This window comes from Stylophora pistillata, chromosome 4, assembly GCF_964205215.1.
Source record: "Stylophora pistillata chromosome 4, jaStyPist1.2, whole genome shotgun sequence".
In the NCBI taxonomy this organism is placed as follows: Eukaryota; Metazoa; Cnidaria; class Anthozoa; order Scleractinia; family Pocilloporidae; genus Stylophora; species Stylophora pistillata.
The window spans coordinates 22,144,080-22,165,453 of record NC_142522.1 but is presented as its reverse complement, the minus strand read 5'-3'; the positions used below and the strand labels follow the sequence as shown (position 1 = coordinate 22,165,453).

Sequence of the window (21,374 nt, the reverse complement as noted above, 5' to 3'; positions counted from 1 at the left end):
ACCGTTTTTCTTAATCCGTAGTTATCTGGTTAAAAAAATAAATGATCTGTCTATGATCTGGCAACCGCCTGTCTGTATACTCCAGCAGGCCTTTAGAACCGACCAATCACAGAACGTGTACGTGCACTGTTTGCGTCATTGCATTATATTCAGTTGTTTAGAGAAGTCTCTTCAAAGACGTTTTCTGCTCATCTTGTACTGTTATTGCGAATGGATCATCGTTGTATATTTGAAAATCAGGTATGTAAACATGCACGTTTTGAGCGCTGTAGGTAAGACAGCTGTGAAATTTAAGCAAGGTTTGGTTTACCATTGCAGAGCTTTTTAAAGTGGTTGCTGCCGCTGTATTTCATATGCCACTTAATGGCCTCACCTGTATAGAATTAAATTGTGTTGAACCTAAGTTTTTCGGAATGGTCGACACTTATGTTACTCAGAGAGAACTCAGTAGATTGAATTGCTTCGAAGCTTGAGAGCGGACCTCAACAATAATCCATGAATAGGCTTGCAACCATTCTTGTAAGGGCATGACCCATCTTTCGGCGAAGAAATCGAAGGCAGTGGTGAGTGTTAAAAAAAGTGAGGTTAAAAGAAGCAATTTTCGTTTTACATCTAATCCATAAATCAACCTTGGCAAGAAATTACAGGAAATCCCTTGTTCCAACTTAATTAAACAAATAATTTCGTTTTAAAAGATCGAGATGAAACGGTAGAAGTTCAATCTGAATTTTGCCGCCTAACGTTACCCGTAGACTGACGTCATGCTTAACCTCATGGGGAAAAGCGCTTGAAATGCTGTCAGGGTGGTGACAGATGTTGAAGGACTGTATGTGACTATCATCAGTTCGAATGCACTCTTCCTGTCGTTTTCCTTCGGTAAGCGTAAGTCATTTTCTCCGGCTATGTTGACTGATAGTGACCCAAGAATAGACCAAAGCACGCATGACAGCACGGTGAACAGAATGTTCACCAAAACACAAAGATGCTCTTTATAATTATTTGCTTCAGTGTCACATTCTCGAGGTGTGTTTGGCCACTAAAAGTTTAATTAACCGTCTGTAAAATTAAAACGTAACAGTGCTACGCATTTATTTCGTTCGTGATACTTCTCTAAACCTATCACTTCCTTCTTCGGCCTTAAAAAGAAACTTCCATTGTTGGGACAGGTTGTCGTTAAATTATGAAAAATCATATTCAAAGTTAAAATTTGTTGCCTTAAATTGAAACGGAGGTATGTTAGGTAAGTAATATTAAAATATATTTCCGCCATTTTGATGGTGACGCTCTATGATCTGCATAATTTCCGTGGGACTCCTGCCTGTTTTTTTGTTTTGCTTTTTTTGTTTTGTTTTGGTTTTTTTTTTTTGCGTTTTTGAGGCGAAGGGAGGCAAGCACGAGGAGAGTGTGTGTTGCAAGTCACAAGTGATTCGCGCTTCGCGCATGCCTTTGTTCAAAATGCGGAATAATTTCACCTGTTCTGCAGGGCTATGGGACTGCCACAAACAAAAAGGGTTTTTATCATATAAACTGCGTTGTTGTACAAGGATTTCCAGCCCAGCGAAAACTCGTATAACAACATACGCGAGAAAATGCGATAATTTTTCACTTGTGGTTGATATCACTGATCAGCTGCTGACACGTCACTCGCCTTTCGCACCACTCCGTCTTGTTCAGTTAATAAAGGAATGGCAAATCCTTCGCCATTCTCAATCCAAGGTTGTTTGTTAAAACTTTCTCGGATTATGGCTGTCAGAACACTGAAAAATCCGCTTCGCTTACACAGTGTCGTTCAAACTTCCCGGGAGGGGAAGAAAACCAAATTATGAAAAGAAAAACCGAAAGTTTGATGCTAATGTAATTGTCCCGGTGATTACAGAGATGTGATTGGTCGAGGAGTAAGTCATATCTCGCTATAATCATCTCGCGAGAGGTACATCGGTGATTATAGCAGAAGCGGTAAATTGCAGAATAGCTCCCATACGTTATGTGGATATTTCCGAGGAACTGATAAACACGATAACAGAAAATTCAATTGCGAAGAGCACAAAGAACGCTACTGAGTTTGGCAGAACATTTTTTAATAGAAATATATGAAGTTTTTGCAGATTAAATTTGGCAAACCTTCAAAAAATGCTTTCTTATCCTGATACGAGTCATCAGTCCAATTGCAACAAAAAACGCGCATTGCTTTCTTCGTTTACAGAGTTAAAACATAATTCTATTGCTTATGAGCAAATATACTCAAACAATTTAATCAGTAAATATTGTTTAATAATCTCCTCGACCTCATCTTGGGGATTATTAAATATTAGTGTAATTTCAGAGCTGATTGGTCGAGCGGTTCCTTATATGACGCTATATAAACCGCTCCACGCAGTTTATATAAAATGTTAAACTAAAATGTTAATAAATGTTACTAAAATGTTATGATTTTAGAAATTTCTCTGTTGTTCAGTTCTGAAAATATACTAAAACAATTATTCGCCTCAGGTTCGGTGAATATTGTCAAATAATCCCCTCGACTTAGTCTCGGGGATTATTCGACGATATTCACCGAACTTGAGGCGAATAATTGTTAAATATTCATTTTGCCTGAGTCGAATAATTGTTAGACGATAGATCCAAAATGGCGCCCACAGGAAAATCAGACATCAATATTGCTTGTATGTGTTTTCAGAGTTTAGAAGTTTTGGTTTTATCCAATTTTTCTAACTAAACCACATTTTGATGACTTTCTTTCATACTGAATGCTGCATACTGAGAAAGACTTGTTCCGTGTTTACTTTTTTATATGACCCATTGCAGCTGTTATATGCGCAGATCTGCGAAGAAAAATTATGACTAAGGAGTATCGATCAACCTGTCTCGAGCCTAAAATGAAAAAGGATTTATTCGATAGCGACCACATTATCTTTGAAATCCTTAAATAAACTCTTCAACGATTGCTCGGAATGACTGGGGAGGCATGACTACTTCAAGGCCTCTAATCGGTGAAATGAGTTCGAGATGATTTCATAACCGCTAATCTAGACTGAACAGAGTCTCTGGGACACCGAAAAGGTGACATATGCGAAAATACTTATTAGAACATAGCTGGCAGTGTCGCGCAATCGAATTCATTATACGTAATCGTGCTCAAAATCCCGATAGTGCACGCTGATAGCATCAGCAAATCCGACTTCGCCAGAAATTTTTTTTTTTCGCGCGAGCGGCCATTATTAGCGCGGGGAAAAATAATATATTTCGCGACAATAATGGATACAAACAGAAACTCGGCCTACTAGTCCGAAAACGAAGACAATGTTTCGACCTTTTCCCTTGGGCTAGAGTTCTTAAATGAGGCAGAAAAAGAGAAAAACAAAGGAAAAGGATACTCGGCATCCGCGTCGTCACGATTCGCTTCAACTGATATTGTTGTCCGTTTTTCGCGTCGGATTTGATGCACAATTCCACCGGCTATGTTCTAAAACAATTGGTTCATGCTTTCAGCTGTGCACTATCGAGTTATGGAGCACGTGGGAAGTTTGGAGAGCACTCAAGAAGCTAGAGTTGCCCTCGGCTATCGCCTCGGGCAACTCTTACGCTTCTTTCGTGCTCTCCAAACTTCCCGCGTGCTCCATAACTCGATAGTGCACGCTAAAGCATGAACCAATTGTTAAACAGTAGTCGTTGGTTTCTCTTTGAGTGAGACCTCAGTTGCGGAACCAGATCTTTTAAGGGAAGGGGGGAGGGGTGGTTTTTGTGTGTCAGTGTGTGTGTTTGAGAGTTCGAGAACACCTAAACAGATTTTAGCGGGAGAGTCATGTGCGAGGCCAAGAAATTTACAGAATGAGATGAGCGCTTCTGCAGGCCGGATTATATCAGAATAATATGAAAAAATCATGTCCTTACATCAATAGCAAGAAAATTCGGTTGTATTGGGGTTTATGAAGGTCAGTTAAAACTAATAAAGAATCATTCCATAGCAATGTGTGATTTCATCAATCTTAATTACTTCGGCATCATCAGGGTATAGGAACCTTCTTAGGGATGCCTTAGACATATGTGTTTCATGTGCCTTCTAGATATTAAAGTCTTATTGAAATGTTCAGTCGGAAATCCAATGTCATTCATATAATATAATTTTTTTTTTTTTAGCGTGGTATTCTTGTGTAAAATGAAACCAATTCTGGATTTATACGCTGCCTGGAATGTCGCGGACTACCTTCGTGAAACCCGTCGATTTGCTAAAGCTATAGAATTTTATGAGGATTGTTTTATTTTCCTGAGGATCTGCATCACGAACGGTTTTGAGCGCATCATACAACGAAGACCTCGCGAAGTTGAAAGACAGTTATATATGGGTCTAGCCATTGCCTATGCCCACACTGGCAATCCAAAGAAGGCGAAAGAGTTGGCCGAAAAATGTCTGGAAATCAACAAAAAATCTGGGATTGAAAGAAGAGAAGCCAACTGCTACGAATTTATTGGTAAGATGCACTTTTATCTTGGCCAATGTGAGGAATCGTTAACTTTTAACAAGAAAGCCCTGGACTTACGGAAGAGAATAAAAGATAAGGAAAAGTTGGCAAATTCGTGTAGTTCTATTTCCTCTGTGTATTTTCACTTATGCCAGTATAACGAAGCAATAAAATACGCTCAGGAGGCTCTTGAGATCAGTATAGAAATTAAAGGTCGGGAAGTGGAGGGGGTCGCTTACGCAGGACTGTCCAATGTATATTTCACACTCGGAGAGTTCGGCAAAGCGATTGAATATTTAATGAAAGACTTGGAAGTCTGCAAAGAGTTTCATGATCGGGAAGGAGAAGCAACAACCTACACCAATCTAGGTGCCACTTACCATGCTTTACACCGAAATGAGAAAGCCATTGAGTACTGCGAAAAGGGACTTGGAATTTTTCGCGATGAAGGAATTAGACGAGGTGAGGGATGGTGCTACCTTAATCTTTTCACCTATTACCTCCATCTTGGAGATTATGCAACAGCCCTAACATATAACGACGGAGCCCTCAATATAATGCGTTCACTTGGTTACAAAGCAGAAGAAGGAGAAATCCTTTACAGTCAAGCTAAAGTTTGCTTTACATTCATGCAATATGAAAGGTCAATAGAGTTTTCAAAGAAAGCTCTTACCATCAAAACAGCTATGGGAGACAAGAGAGGAATATATCGGTGCTACGTGGTCATTGGTCAATCCTATAGCAACCTCGGTCAGTATCAAAAAGCAATTCACTTTGCAAAGAGAAGTCTCAAAACAAGCGAGACATTGGAAAACTTTATTGAAACAGGAGATCCCTGGAGTATCATTGGTAGTGCGCTTTTCTATCAAGGTCTCTACGAAGAATCCATTGAATACTTCACAAAAGTGCTTCAAATATGCAGGGCGATCGGAGACTATTTTGGCGAAGGAAACAGCTACGCAAACATTGCTTCTGCATATTTTGCATTGTGGCAGGTTGAAAAATCAATCGAGTATCACAAAAAGGCACTCCAGATCATGAAAGAAGTTGGATCAAGAGATGGCGAGCGCGTGGTCAACCAAAGCCTAAGCGCCAGTTTTGCGGCAAAGAACAACCATCCAGAAGCGGTCTATTGTCTCTCAGAAAGCATACGTTGCCACGAGGAGATGCGAGCGCACCTTGCAGATGAACACAAGTTGTCGTTAGATGACCAAAATATCATCAGCTACTAAATTCTTTGCCTTCTGCAAATAAAGCGTGGCAATCAAAATGAAGCCTTGTGCATTGCAGAACAAGGAAGAGCCCGTGGTCTTGTAGACTTGCTGTCAGCAAAGTATGGTGTTGAGGAGGTCAGTGGTTCAAGAGCACTCAATTTGAATGCTATGAAAGAGCTTGTCACTATGCAACAATCAGATATGCTTTACTTAGCAACTCAGCTAGGACCTTTATCAATTTGGTTCTTAAAGAAAGACGGAAGAATAACTTTCTTTGGGTCTTCCAAGACTGATTCCCATGGAGATGATTTGGAGGATAAACTGGAGGAATTGACAAGAAGCATTTTACATTTGCTTGATAACGTTGACTGCGAAGACCGATCGTTAGCCGCATGGTATGGAAATGAGTTCCCACCTGCAGCAAGGCAGAGCGAGGTATCTGGGCCTACCAACAAAACTGAAAAATGTAAACATGGAAATCTAGAATCAAAGTTACAGTTATTGTTCGAGATGACAATCTCTCCTTTTGCTAATGTTATTGAGGGTCCAGAGATCATAATTGTCCCTGAAGGGTTGTTGTTTCTTATTCCTTTTCCTGCATTGCTAGATTCATCCGGGAACTGCTTGTCGCAAGCGTATAGGATCCGCCTCGTCCCCTCTCTTACAACCCTCAAAGTTATTCACGACTCTCCAGAGAACTTTCACAGTCAGGCTGGAGCACTAATTGTGGGAGATCCGAAGGTTGGCCGTATAAATATTAATGGAAATGTTAAGGTGTTGTGTCCATTACCGAAGGCCAGAGAAGAAGCAGAAATGAAATCAGAAATGCTTCAAATTCCATGTCTTGTGGGAGAAGAGGCTACAAAGGATGAATTTTTTCGAAGAATTCGAGATGTAAGCTTGGTGCACATAGCCGCCCATGGTGATGCCGAAAGAGGAGAAATAGCTCTTGCACCCAAGAAATCACTTAGGGGCATTCCAAAGGGGGAGGACTGCATCCTGACGATGAAAGAGGTTGCTGGGGCTCGTATTAGAGCTAATTTAGTGGTACTTAGCTGTTGTCACAGTGCTCGTGGAAAGATCCTTGCAGCAGAAGGAGTGGTCGGAATCGCTCGTGCATTTCTGGGGTCCAGTGCCCGTTCAGTTCTAATGTCATTGTGGGCTGTTGATGATGAAGCCACCATGGTTTTTATGAGCGTATTTTACAGGTGCATGATCCATGAAAAAATGAGTGCGAGTGAAGCCCTTCACCGTTCCATAAGTGTTATGCGAGAATCATCAGAGTACAACAATATGAGGTACTGGGCACCATTTGTCCTCCTTGGAGATGATGTCAAATTGAATTTAAGTGGGGAGGTAAGAATGCATATCTCGGAGAGTTTTAAGTCCCATAAAAAAGTGTTACAGTTGTTTTACTCGTGTGAGTGAGTAACGATCTTTGCCTTCCCTTTTGTAAACAAATGTTCTCTCATGTTTGTTTTTAATAATGTAATTGCACCCAAATTTTGGGCCGCTGCTGATGGCCGATCGTCTCTTGTAAGATCGTTGATCAATGTTATTTGCTGTTGCTTCCACTTGCTAACCAACTAGCATCGACTGACGTGTTGATGTTGATGGTTTTTGACCAATGAAATGCAAGTAAATACCTTGATTGCATTTTTTTCGCCAGTACTCTTTAGGTATTTCTTCCTCTTGTTGTTTCTTTATTTTCTGACGATATTCTTTATAATAACTGATAGTTCTTGCGTGTTTCACACTCCTGTAGATGGATCTACTTTCTTTATCATTCGCGATTCTTTTGTTTTTTCTGTCGCTTCATATTCTAAAAGTATGGTACCTCAATTGATTTTACTCTATTTGTTTAAGTTGAAGCATCTCAAAATTTTACGCCCGATATTGAACGTAAAAAAGAAAGACGAATAAGGGGGATACGTTTCTAAAGAAACTGTGGTACTGCGTCGGTGGGGGAATATAACAAGTTGATTTTAGTTTTATCAACTGAGTTGATAATGTATATTGGCCACCGTCAAAAGTTTCAGAGCTGACGTTTCGGGAGTTAGCCCTTCGTAATAGCGAATGGTCTCAAACGTTTCCAGCGTTCATCCGCTCTGACCAAGGTCTAACGCTCGAAACGTCAGCTTTGAAACTGTTAACGGTGGCCAATTTACATTATCAGGTTATAAAACCAAAATTACCTTGTAAAAAATAAAGGGTAACTAAGATAAAAAAAAATAAATCTAGTATCAGAGGCCAAGGAGCCTCTGCTTCTCTACTTTGCGAATTTAAACCCTTGTGAAACAAAGTAAAGACACTGCCATTGATATGTGACTGCGCTGCATTACACTGCATTTCACCAAGCAGAGTTTGTTATTCTTCCTTTCTCGACAGTGATGCCCCCACAATACCTAATAGCAAATCGAAAATAAAATTCATATCTTCGTACTGGCGAGTGATATGGTGCATTGATTTGTTGGAAAATAAAAGGCGAGTATTCTTCCCAACCCCCCCGCCCCCCTCCACTTCAGAAAATGAAAGAAACAAAACAAAACAAAACGTAGAATACACACGCACGCACAGCAAAATGATGTAGATTCAACTAGCTAACGGTAATTGTCAATTACCGTTAGCTACATCATTTTGCTGTGCGTGCGTGTGTATTCTACGTTTTGTTTTGATGCAGAAGCCCAAGAGGTAAAAACTTTCCGTGAATACCATGCTACAAAGTACAAAGTGAACGTTTAAAGCTGTCAGTATCATACACGGTTTCCAAGGGAAATGCGTCTGTAGATTGGGTTAAATAAGCTTTTTGAAAACTCAGTTCAATTTTCTACCAAGGAAACTATTCCTCTGAAAAGCGTTTTACTTACTGCCGCAATTTTAAGAAAAAAACATTTATGTCTTATGAGAAACGTCGGTTACGCTTTGCTGGTATAAATGGTCAAATGGGATCAGGAAAAATCATCTTAGCACCAAATCCTGAGCAAGCGACCTGCAAACCTAAAGAAGAATACTATTTGTATACACTAACGGATGTATCACAAGCCCTCAAGGGCCAATCAATGCCGAAGGTTTGGTTGGCATTGCGCTGGTGCCTGCGTTGTGGTGGAGTACAGTCTCTGTGGGCTATTGATAATGAGGCTACTTTGGAGTCCCTGAACTACTTTTACAAAGAACTAGCGAGGGTAAGGGCGCCAGTGAAGCTCTCAGCCAAGCCATGTTGTGTATGAAAGATGAAGAGTTCAACGAAGAGAATTTGCACTTATTGATAGAGTTGCACTTATTGATAGAGTTGCACTTATTGATAGAGCTGCACTTATCGATAGAGTTGCACTTATCGATAGAGTTGCACTTATTGATAGAGTTGCACTTATTGATAGAGTTGCACTTATTGATAGAGTTGCACTTATTGATAGAGTTGCACTTATTGATAGAGTTTCTGACGCGAAGCGTGCGCAGAGTCATATTTTGCAAAATGGCGGCGATGGCGGCTAGTTTGAGTTGCTTAGTGTTTTCGATGTTTTTACAGACATAGTGAATCTTGATTTGAACAATCTTCCGTACTTGAAAAGCCCAACATCTTTTTGCAGAATGGTCTCAAATCCTATTCCATACAGAGTTATACCACAATTTTTTTCACTTATTTATTCAAAATTATCGATAAGTATCAAAATTTGAAGGATCCACTGGCTCAACGAGAGGAGAAAATGAACTTGAAATACATTTACAGGAAGAATCCTTGATCTGAGGTAAGAGCCAGGACTCAGCTGTTTCAAAACTGACAACAAGTTGACCAGAATCCAGGAAGTCAGCTTCGTTAAACAAGCCAAAATGTTGTGCTTGTAATTGCGATTGCATGGGCATCTATGAAATATGTCTTACAAGGACTTATCTTAGGCTACATCGAAGTTTACTAGCTATATCCCAAGATAAATACTTGTTTTGCATTAGGACTGAGGTACAAAATTTTCCTCACCTTTTAGTGTTAAAACATTGCAAAGCTTGAAGATGTTCAAAAGATTTAAAGAAAGATACAGGCTAACCTTGAAACTGGTAAGTTTTTTGTTGGATTTTACTATCACACATACACAAAATGTAATTTAGTTAACCTCCATCCAACCGATACCATCAAGCCTAGAAAAACTTATCTCTGGGTACACGCGCCTCCTCAATATGGGACAATGAAACAGAAGTGTCAGCAAAAATGTTTTAATTCGGACCAAAGTCTGCATTTGAATAGAGGTTTGCCTTGAACAGGGGTACATGATCGATCGCTGTTCATGAATGGTCTGATTAACTTCATTTTTCCTCTGTTTGTATGTGTCTGATTTAAAGGTGGAGGAACTTTTTCCAAACCATATAGGAACTGTTTGGATCAAGTGCCTTGTAGGCCTTATGTCTGGAGCACATCCGATAACTTAGAATCACTTTATACGGGGATACATACTATATTAGAAGCTGGTAGGGTAGGTGGTGGGAACCTGCTGACTGCCAGACCATTTTGTGACAGGTACACATATACTTTGTGAACTGTGATTGAAGTGTGCATATTAATGTGCATATTAATATGCATATTAATATTCATATTAATGTACATATTAATGTGCATATTAATGTACAACTTAATGTGCATATTAATGTGCATATTAATATGCATATTGATGTGCATATTAATGTGCATATTAATGTTTATATTAATGTGCATATTAATGTTTATATTAATGTGCATATTAATGTGCATATTAATGTGCATATTAATGTGTATATTAATGTGCATATTAAGGAGGCTCGAAAGGGTTTTTTTGACCGCGCGGAGAATGAATTCCAAGATACACGCAAGCAAATTACTCGCGAGAGAAACAAACGATGGCGCGCGCGATCAGATCCTCGGCCGAGTTGTAAACAAACATGGCCGCCATGAGCGTTTCAAAATTTCCGGGTACCTCTATTGTTTCCAGCGAAATTGGCTGTTTGAGAAAAAAAATGGAAAGTTTACTTCTTGAAAGTAGGTAGGAAAATGTTTGGAGTGCAGGACTTTTTCCGAAAGTGGTCAAAAAAAGTTTATTTAACGAGTTAAAGGAGGAAGGTGAAGTCAACACCCCATCAATAAAGTCGCGCGAGTGTATTCGGTACGTCTTACTTTGTTCCGCGAAAAATTTAAGTGGATACCTCTGAGTGCTACGATTTGCTTCGCATCGAATTTGATTCCTATTAAAATGAAATGACCGAGAACTTTCCTGAACAACTCACCGGAAGATGGAAAGGAAAATGAAATCATTGTTGGATCCAGAATGGTAAACATTGACAGTATGTTTTATGAACGGAAATCGAGAAGTGTAAATGTTGCCATAAAAAAAAAAACAAGCATAATTTTCAGTAAACAAGAGATCGTAAAAATGTAGATGAGACTTTAATTCTAATTCAACCAGAAACGGTAAAATTAAAATAAAATATTCATCTTAAACTTGTGCGAAATATTGTTGATATTTCACTCGATAAACTGTAAATTACAACCACGAAAATGCAAACTTGCATTTGTTAAGAAAGCATTGCAAAATTTGTTTTGTTTTCCATTTAAAACAGAATAATGAAAGTTCACGGCCATGACAGTGGCAAAGAGAAAAAAAGGAAAATGAAGCCAAGGCTTATTCATACCTCTAGTACCTTGAAAAATATAGAAATTCGCGAAATCTGTGACGACCAACAAATTACTGTTGTATATGAAACCCTGATTTCCGCTTAGTTTGACGCTCATGACAATCTGGAAGACGTCAAAGCAAATTCTTTTAACTCCAAATTGTTTTCACTCCTCCACTTCAAATTGCACACAAACAATTATACGGTCAATCATGGTAAATGTGCATCGCCGAATGAGGCCTTCGATCAAGCCATCTTCTCGGAACAACGACAGGATACCATCCAGACGTCCGATGGAAAGCTTCATCTTTCGACAAACATGGTCCAGAAGCTGGCAGAGGCTGGTTTGTCTCATGTTACACTACAATCTCTGTACGAGAAACTCAACATTAACGGCCTCAATGTTGTACTGGCATTGGCGCCACCTTCAAAATCAACTTGTCATCATATATCGAATTCCGCAAGAGAATTCTCTCCGGAATGTTCTTAAATTTCCAACTGTCGTAACGGTAAGCAGTCTGAGTCTCAAATGATGACTTATTTTTCAGGAATGTGTAAAATCACGAAACAATGTGAATCCATCTTCAGGATGTACGATCTTTTCCGCACTGATGGCATCCACCGATTAATCGCGTGGACACGGACTCATCCTCGCGAAAATGAGCCCTGGAGTCAGCAGTATCGTTTAAAGCGCGTAACCGGATATAAAAGTGCGAGCTAAAATTGTAAAAACCGGAAATAAAGCTTGCTAAATTGATGAACTAATATCTCGAAAATTAGTCCGGTGACCTACCCTGATTTTTTGTGTACAAATTATTTTCATCATTACGCATTCCTGAAGAAAATTTTAAAAAAATTTATCTGGTGGAAAATTTTTTACATTTTAAAACAGCATTTTCCTATATAATTCAAGTTCTACTAGTTAGTTTTTTTTTTATATCACGTATACAGATAGAGAATGTGATGATGTTAAATAAATTTGAAAAAAAAAACTAGGTCACCGACTTGGTTTTTGAGATATCTTTCAAAAACTGAGTTTTAGAAGGTCTTTCAGCACTACTGTACTGTTGCCATGACAACAGATGATGCCTGACGAGTCCCCTTAAAAGATTGCCCTAACATAGTGTTAACGATATGTCGAGTCATTATCCCGATGATAAGTTTGACAGTCCTGATATCTTTTACTGATTGGCACTTGCTGTTAATTGTGGAAAACCCGCCAACGTCTTCAAATCATGCGGTCAAAGACTTTATGCCTATATTTGACAATTGTCTTAGGCGTACTACGGCCATGGATAAAGAGGTGATCATCACAGGCGATTTAAATTGCGATTTATTGCCAAAACGGACTACAGAGTCAGATTGTAAACAACTCAAGGCATTACTGAGACAAGAAAACCTTACTCAACTTATAAATCAGCCCACTCGTATTACTCAATACTCCAAAACACTTTTGGATATTATTATCACGAACTCTCCCCATAACATTAGAGAGTGCGGGGTTTTAAGTTTGAGTCTGAGTGATCATGACATGGTTTTTTGCATAAGAAAGTTAAACTGGATGAAAGCTGCCCCGGAAACAAAGTTCTTCAGGAATTATGCAAAATACGATCCTGCAAAGTTTTGTGAAGATCTTAGAGGTGTAAATTGGGATGATAGTATGAATTCCTCTGGGACAAAAAATGTGAATGTCATTTGTGTTGACAAACTCTGGCTCGGTTTTAAGTCTGCATTCCTCAAGGTGGCTGATCGTCACGCCCCGCTCATCCCGAGAAGCGAGTACGTGGTGTAGATATTATTTGCCGCTATTGCTTTTTCAGATTACATCCGGCGTGGTATGGACCAGGGATTGCTGACTGGGGCAGTATCTATTGATTTGCGCAAGGCATTTGACCCTGTTGATCGCGAAATACTTATTAGCAAACTAGAGCCATATGGACTTAAGGACGTTGAGTTAGACTGGTTCCGAAACTATCTGACAGACCGAAAACAACTCGTAAGTTTTGCTACTTCAGGTGTCTATCTGACAGACCGAAAACAACTCGTAAGTTTTATTACTTCAGGTGTCCCGCAAGGGTCAATTCTTGGCCCTTTACTCTTTGTCCTGTTTGTCAACGATCTGCCTATAGTTCTAGAACGATGTCAGATTCTGATGTACGCTGATGATACAGTTATGTATTTCACCGCTAGTAATGCCCAAGAAATAAGTAGTACACTTACCAGTGAACTTGCCAAGGTTAATGACTGGCTTTTAGACAACAGTCTTTTTATTCACCAAGGAAAAACTGAATGTGTTTTATTTTGTACAGGCTCTAGGTTAGCAAATGCTAATCTCTCTGTGAATATCGATGGCAAGGAGCTAACACGGGTTGCTGAATATAAATACCTAGGTGTAATCTTGGATGAGTCGCTTTCGTGGAACGCACACGTAAATTATGTAATAAGCAAAGTTAGTAGGAGAATAGGAATTCTTGGTCGCACCAGGCGGAGCATTAGTATGCATACTGCTTGTATAATTTATAGATCATTTATTCTTCCTGTTCTTAATTATTGTGATATCGTTTGGAACTGTTGCGGCCGTACGAATGCTGATATTATAGAAAAATTGCAGATACGTGCGGCAAGGATTATCGTGCAAACTAACAGCAGTTACAACAATTGTAATTCTGCTGAGAAAAAAGCTCTGTGAGCGCATTTTGAAGAGTCATAAATGGGCCATTGTTAGATGTCAGAAACAAACTTCCTGTTAATGACTCGCTGTATTGTAATGTATACACTTTTTCAAAAATTGAGACAAAGGCTGGGACATCTGTTAAGAGCAAATAATCATTTGTCTACACCATAGATCTTATAGTACTGTACAGGTTATTTCCAGTAACCAAAATATTATTCAAAGTGGAAGAACTCCATAAAGTAATATCTTCTATATGATGGTATATAATAGCAGTAAGTGACATTGCTACACATTGCTTACCAGCATTTTCACCATTTTCACCAAAGAGTGCTTCATTTCCTTAATTGTAGTTAGCACATACTGTTCTTGTCGAGTCGATCACTTTAAATATTGTAGGACCTGGATTTTCCTCCACATCATTTGCTTGCCTTATAATCAATGGAATATAATTATTGTAGAATGTCACCTGTGTGAACAAAAATTTCACTTCGTTCCTCATTTTGTATTTCCTAACCACTTGCTTCAACGTTGGTAAGTAAAACACATTTAAATACAACATCATAAACGTTATGTTCCAAGATCGTCCTCTCAGACGTGATAAAACAGCCTTTGTCTTAACAAAGCTGTCATGACTGCCAATCTTTGACCGATATTGTTCAATTGAGATGGACCCCATGATATAATGTCGAACAATCGAGATGTGAGCGAAAATTTCGATCCAGTATTCTTTTCTCAGCGTCTATTTCGGGCTCTATCAGTGAATTTTCAGTAGCTATATCAGTGCTATAAAGTGCTCCCTCAGTGAGGATCAAGCCGAGTAAAAAATATTGGCTTGCGTAGGCGTAAAGGCCTGTTGAACTGAAGTGCAAAAATGCGCAGGACGCACTGACTGCGTGCTATTAAGGCTACGCTGGTTAGCTTGACTCGAAGAATTGCTGTAATGACGAGAAACTGCAGCAACAGCTGAAAATAGTAAGATTAATATTAAAAAACACTAACAACGTGCGCACAGGAATTTCGAGGCTATCGCCGAAATTCAGAAGGCTTAACACTTGCTTTACTACGGAAGCCGAAAAGGGACAATCCAAAAAAATTTTTCAAATCCCGAAAAATATTTCAAATCGCAATATTTATTTTAAACTCACTGTCGAAAAGTTTGACAAATCCAAAGATATTTTGCAAATCCAAAAAAATATTTAGAAATCCAAAAATTTTTTTCAAAATCCGAAAATATTTTGCAAATCCAAAAAAATATTTTGTCACGTGCTATTTGCGCCAGCAGTCACCCAGCGTTTTCTTGCCATATCCTGCATCATCCCGCATTGAAAATGGCGAAGGAACGAGGATAGAACATGTTCTGTCATAAATGTGGAAGAGAATGTGGGAACAATGAAACATTCTGCCGTTGTTGTGGAACACTAAAATGGCGTAAGAGGAAAGTGTGTTGTCCAGCTCGGGAGACGAAAGATTGGCTATAGAACATTACTTTAATAAGGGATTTCGTTACGAAACCATTGTTCACTTTCTGGCAGAATACCATGGGATTTCAATGAACGTGAGGACTTTGAAGAGAAGGCTACGTCACTATGGGTTACAAAGAAGAAACCACCTTCATTCAGAACACCCTGTTCGGGAAATAGTTAGACGAGAAATTGTTGTAAAATGGGGTTGACAGGCCTACACGACTCCTCAGCGCGTGTTTAGAGTAGCCTATTCCAAGTTTGGCCCCATTGAGTATGTCTTTGGGCGACCGTCCTCTTTTGTAAGATACGAGAAACGGATTTTTGTATATTTCGTTGAGTAGTGGTTGTGTTTCTATTAAATGCCAGTGTCTCATGAGAATTTGCTTTAGGTTTGGCACTGATGGTTGGTATTGTGTAACACAAAAGGCAAGATTCGTTGGTTCGTCTTTTGTTTCTGTTGAAGAGCTAATTTCCTTTTTTTAATTCACTTCTGAGAGGGTTGTGCTAATGAGGTCCTCTCGGTAGCCTCTCTTTAGCAAATACGTTTCATTTGTAATTTTCTCCTCAAATATTGTTTGAGAGGAGTTTGTTCTTAGAAGTCTAAGGGTCTCCCCTTTTATGAAGTCTCTTTTAATTCCTTGTGGGTGACAGGAACTATAGTGTGTATACTGAAATGTCTCAGTTAGTTTAAAATGAGTACGCACATCAGGGATTGCGTCTTTTTTGAATCGTTCGCCTTTGTAGATGTACAGCTATTTTTTTCACTGTCTCGATCGTTAAGTTGTCTTGATTGCTTTCAGCTTGCGCCACGCGCGCTGATTCGGTCGTACTACAGTTCTTAGTGTTCCCATTTAACACAAAATTTTTTTGGATTTGCAAAATATTTTCGGATTTTGAAAAAATTTTTTTTTGGATTTCAAAATATTTTTTTGGATTCACAAAATATTTTCGGATTTTGAAAAATTGTTTTTTGGATTTCTAAATATTTTTTCGGATTCGCAAAATATCTTTGGATTTGTCAAACTTTTCGACAGTCTGTTTAAAATAAATATTGCGATTTGAAATATTTTTCGGGATTTGAAAAATATTTTTGGATTGTCCCTTTTCGGCTTCCGTACTTTACAGTCGCTAACAAATTTACGCTTAACTGACTACGATGGTTGAAAAAATTTTGATACGCTAAAGCAAAAAATAAAGAACAGCCAAAGAATGAAACTTACCTTCGAAACACCAACAATGTATACTGGAAACAAAAACGCAAAACTTGCACAGTGTACGCATGATCATTTTGGGGAGACAGCTCCAAAATGGCCGATTTACGACAAGGATTCACACGAGCATACCAGTCCCCTCCCCCGACAAATAAATTCGTACTGATTCCTACCACCACTGGGTGCGGCCAAGACACAATTCCTCCCAGATGACCTTGCGATCCCGACACGCAGACAAATAAACCCCGTTGATGGTAGCACAGGGGAGGCTGAAGCCCCCACAACAAGGTATCAGAGAAATGATCTGTGCCACACTTTTACGGTGAACAAGTAAGAGTAATAGCCAATATGAGTTGGTTTACATTGTATAAACAATTAAAAGTCTCTAATTATAGTCTCTTTTCATGAAATGTAATTATGTACATTTTTGGTTTTTATCAAAAACCAAAACATACTCTTTTTAGATTATGAATCTTTCTTGGTTGCTATTGCAGAAATAGATTGCAGCTTCTGTTTGGGTGTCCAAAAACTAAATTTTACCTTTTCTATGGGTATTCAGCAAGTATAAGGAACAAAAAGAATTAAAAACATGTGAATAAAGGCTGATATTTTCGAAAGAAACTGTTTGGGGCTGCGTCGGTGGGAGTAACGAAATAATTTGGATATATCAACAAAGTTGAAGTGGTAAATTGGCCACCGTAACGATTACAAAAGCTGACGTTTCATTAATTCAGAGCAAAGGTGAAACATGAAATAACCGAATGTGGAAATTGAGGAGTCTAAGCATGTGATTCAATTATTAAGCAGAAAACAACTAATGACTTGAAAAATAACTCTTTCATATGGTGAATCTCATTGATGACAAACACATGGTCCTCTATACAGCTGCAGGTATTGTCTTTACTCCCATCAGAATTACAAACCCAAAAAAGTTGCAAAATATCGAATACCAGGTTCAAATTGAACAAAGCAACATTTTAAATCTTTCGTGAGTGACTACTTTAGCAAGTAAGCATTTCAAGGGAGTTGCTTTTTAAAAAATTGAGTCAAGTTAATTCAACTTACCAGTCTGAAACTACATGTATTGATTATTTGATATGATTGCAGCAATAGGATATTGCTGTACACCATAAGTGTTTACTGAAGCAGCTGAATCCAAGTTGGCTACTTAATAGGAAGAATATTCTGTCCTCATGGCATCAACTGGTTACACTCACGTTATAGCCAAGTTTTCCTTGCTAAGGGACAGGCCATTGAAATTGTAAGTTTTGCAAGGGAGCTGGTGATTCACTTACAAAAACACAGAAAATTTTTTTCAAATCAAGTTATCAACAGAAAGTAGCCAACACAAACAATTGTCACATTATTAGCTTCCAAAGTTTCACCTTGGTGGTAAAACTGTAGTTTGGGAGATCTCATCATGAAATTATACCACATATGCAAAATTTGAATCATGGAAATTGATGGCGATTTAGAATTGAGACCTCCTCCTCCATAACATTCTGTCTCAGCTTGTTCCAAAAATGTCAAATATGAGGGTACTTTTCTTCTTACTTTTTCTTGTCTGAACAAACTTAGGTTTCTCGAGCGGGAACAAGAGAGCTACAACAACTTCGTATTTGAGTGGAAAACAACTGGAGACTATATTACCCTGACCATGATGCATAGCGCACCGTACCATCTCCCTTTCTCCTTTTTTTATTTATTTTTTTAACGGAACAGGATAAACACAACTCAGGCAGTAGCAATAAAACGTGTGAAAAGTGAACAGCGGTTCTGTAGCAGTTTTGGGCTGTAAGACTAGCAAATGTGAGAAGTGCTGGGTCTCACAGCATACTAGTACAGCAGCCAGTTAAAAGGAAATGAATACTAAACCAATAAAGTCTAAAAGAGAAATAAAAAAAGTTTGAGGAATGTTGTGATATGTCTATGTCATCACTGCATGTTCTGTTCGACATGACAGATAGGGGGAAACAGGCACTTCACAAGTCAAGGCGTATAATGGGTTTAGACACCCGTCCTGATCTGGTCTTGGTCAGGGTTCCTTCCTTCGGACCTGATTGGTGTGAACCATTCGAAGAGTGTGTTGCAGTTCCTGTAGGGTTCAACTCCATTGGGGATGGCGGGGTGGCTTCAGAGGGTAGAGCTTTCTGAGGCGATGCTGCTAGTGGTGTAGGGACTGTTTTAACAGGAGTTGCCCGAGTTGAGTTGTTAGTGATGGTTTGGCTCGGTCCTTTGGACGAAGGTGGTAGCGGCACAGGCTTGGGTTGTTTTGAAGAGTGGTTAACTGTAATTGTGTGTGGCGTTTTGGCAGATAATTGTTTTATCCAGGAGCGTGGGATTAGGGCCTCTGGGGGTGGGGGTGCAGCTGGACGCAGGTGGCACCGGTTTCTTCTTGTTAGCCCTGTGGGGGGGTCTCAATAATGTAAGATTGGGGAGCTGGTATTGCAGTGACAAGCCCATAAAGCCAAGGGCCTGACTTGTGGTTTGGCGCTGGTTTGGCGTAGACAAAGTCGCCGATTCCGAATGGGGGTAGATTAGTGTTCGCCGTCGTATGATAGTGTTGCTTGGCCTTTGCACGTTTTGCTGCAATAGTGTCGTGGACAGATGCTGCGGTGTTGTAATTTGGCAATAAGAGGACTTGGGAGACTGGGAGTAGTCCACGGATGCGTCGCCCCATGCTTCTTCGGGCTGGGCTCATGATGTGTCCTGCCTGTGGAGTATTGCGATAGGTGAGGAGGGCTTCTTGTAGATGGCGGGGTCCTGACTTCTTTAGAATCTGCTTCACTATCTTGACAGCGGCTTCTGCTTTGCCGTTTCCTTTTGGCCAATAGGGGGAGCTGGTAATGTGTTGAATTTGGTATTTTCCACAAAGTACTTCGAACTCGGTTCCAATGAATAAGGTCCGTTGTCGGTTAGGGAGTGTTTCAGGGACTCCATGACGAGCGAAGTGGGTCTCTGTTTTGGGCACAATGGTGCTGGCTAGAGTGTTTTCGACCTCGTCGACCTCGATAAAGTCGAAGTAGGGATTCGCAGTAATAAGGTAAGTGTGCGACTCAAACATGCAGAGGTCTTGGCCTAAGAATTGCCAGGGATACTGTGGGATGGGGTGGCTCTTCATGGGTTCTTTCGAATTCTGTGTTTGAAATTGGGCACATGTCCCACACGATTGGCAAGCATTCCGTATATCGTTCCGCATACCGGGCCAGAATATGATATCTTGACAGTGTCGTATGATTGACTCTGGGCCAAAATGTGCAACATGTGCCTTCTGAAGCATATAATTCATTTTAGCCAACGGAATGACTACTTGCTTTCCCTCATAGATGATCCCATCATGAGTGGTGAGTTCATCGCGATAGGTCCAAAATGGGTGGAGGCTTTGGGGAAGGTTAGACTTCTTTGTGGGCCAGCCAAGGATTATGGTGTTGTTTAGGGCGGTCGTAGTAGGATCATTTGCTGAGGAGGTTTTGATATCGTCAAGTGTTTAGGAGGTGTTCCTTGGGTCTTCCACGTGGTTGTCAATGTCAGCCCTGAAGACCTCGAAATTGGTTTGCTTGGAGTCATTGGTGGTGGTAAGTGCAGCTCTGGAGAGTGTATCAGCTATGAGGAGTGACGTGCCTTTCTTGTATGTTACTTTAATGTTGTACCGTTGGAAGCGCATCATCATTTTCTGCATTCGGTGAGGAGCTGCATGAAGTGGTTTTTTAAATATTGTTTGGAGAGGTTGATGATCTGTGTGCACATTGACTTGTCGAATGCATATCCAAAGGTCCCATTTATCACACGCGGACACTAAGGCGAGGCATTCTTTCTCAATTTGCGCCCATGGTTCTTCGTTTGGACACATTTTGCAGGACGTGTAGGCCACTGGTTGAAGATTGCCAGAGTCATCTGGTTGTAGGAGGGCAGCTCCTAGGCCACCTTGGGATGCATCTACTTGAAGGGTGATGGGCCTTGTGTGGTCGAAGTAGGCTAAGCAGGGGGCACTCGTAATGAGTTGTTTTGCCGCGAGGAAAGCTGATTGGTGAGTTTCAGACCAGATGAATTCACGATCTTTCTTTGTAAGATCAAGGAGAGGGTTGATTGTCAGTGAGAGGTGTGGACAGAATGTGTTTAGGTAGTTGGCCATGCCACAGAATCTCATCACTAACTGCTTGTCGACTGGGGCAAGCATTTTGTTTATGGCCTTCAGCTTGTTGGGATCTGGTTCCACTCCCTTCTCAGAGATCACATGGCCCATGAAGGTTATCTTGGGTGGCTTGAATTGGATCTTCTGTGGGTTAAATTTGAGGTTTCTTTCTCGGGCACGTTTCATTAGCGCAAAGAAATTCAAGTCATGTTGTTTGTTTGCTTCTTCTCTTGTCCCACCTTGGCCTACAACAAGAATATCGTCTGCTATGCAGTAGACATCTTGCAGACCCTCAAGAAGCCTCATGAATTCGCAGCTGGAATTCCTCTGGGGCACAGCTGGTCCCGTAGGGAAGGCGCAACCAGCATTACCTGCCCCAGGGTGTGTGCATGGTGGTGAGTGGGTAGGATTCTTCGGTGAGGGCTATTTGAGTGAAACCATCCAGTGCGTCAAAGATGGAGAAGGACTTGTATTTCTGGCCTGATAGTCGGGGTAGTATTTCCTGAATGGTGGGAATCTGGTAGCGCGGAATAACAATGGCCTTGTGCAGTGTTTGGCTAGGGTCCAGGCAGAGTCGCACTTTGGT

General features: G+C 40.1%; 2 protein-coding genes and 1 long non-coding RNA gene across 3 annotated transcripts; 1 reads left to right on the top strand and 2 right to left on the bottom strand.

The window, feature by feature from the left end:
* Nucleotides 1-24: 24 nt before the first annotated feature.
* On the top strand, nt 25-8,118 carry LOC111345572 (uncharacterized). Its single transcript, XM_088759061.1, is given in 2 exon segments — nt 25-240; nt 4,138-8,118. Coding segments are annotated over 2 exon segments (3,153 nt in total). The 5' UTR covers nt 25-52; the 3' UTR covers nt 7,103-8,118.
* A 5,916-nt stretch (nt 8,119-14,034) lies between these two features.
* On the bottom strand, nt 14,035-16,932 carry LOC111323626 (uncharacterized). Its single transcript, XR_016000688.1, has 2 exons — nt 16,666-16,932; nt 14,035-14,410 (listed from the first exon to the last, which is right to left on the bottom strand). It is a non-coding gene; the product is annotated as an uncharacterized LOC111323626 (long non-coding RNA).
* A 2,122-nt stretch (nt 16,933-19,054) lies between these two features.
* LOC111323625 (uncharacterized protein K02A2.6) lies at nt 19,055-19,945 on the bottom strand. The gene has a single exon (XM_022927019.2). It carries the CDS (start codon nt 19,943-19,945, stop codon nt 19,055-19,057), a length of 891 nt encoding a protein of 296 aa, XP_022782754.2.
* Between the last annotated feature and the right edge of the window lie 1,429 nt (nt 19,946-21,374).

Coding starts and splice junctions, on each gene's coding strand:
- LOC111323625 (XM_022927019.2), bottom strand. CDS start 19,945: ATGAATTATATGCTTCAGAAGGCACATGTTGCACATTTTGGCCCAGAG.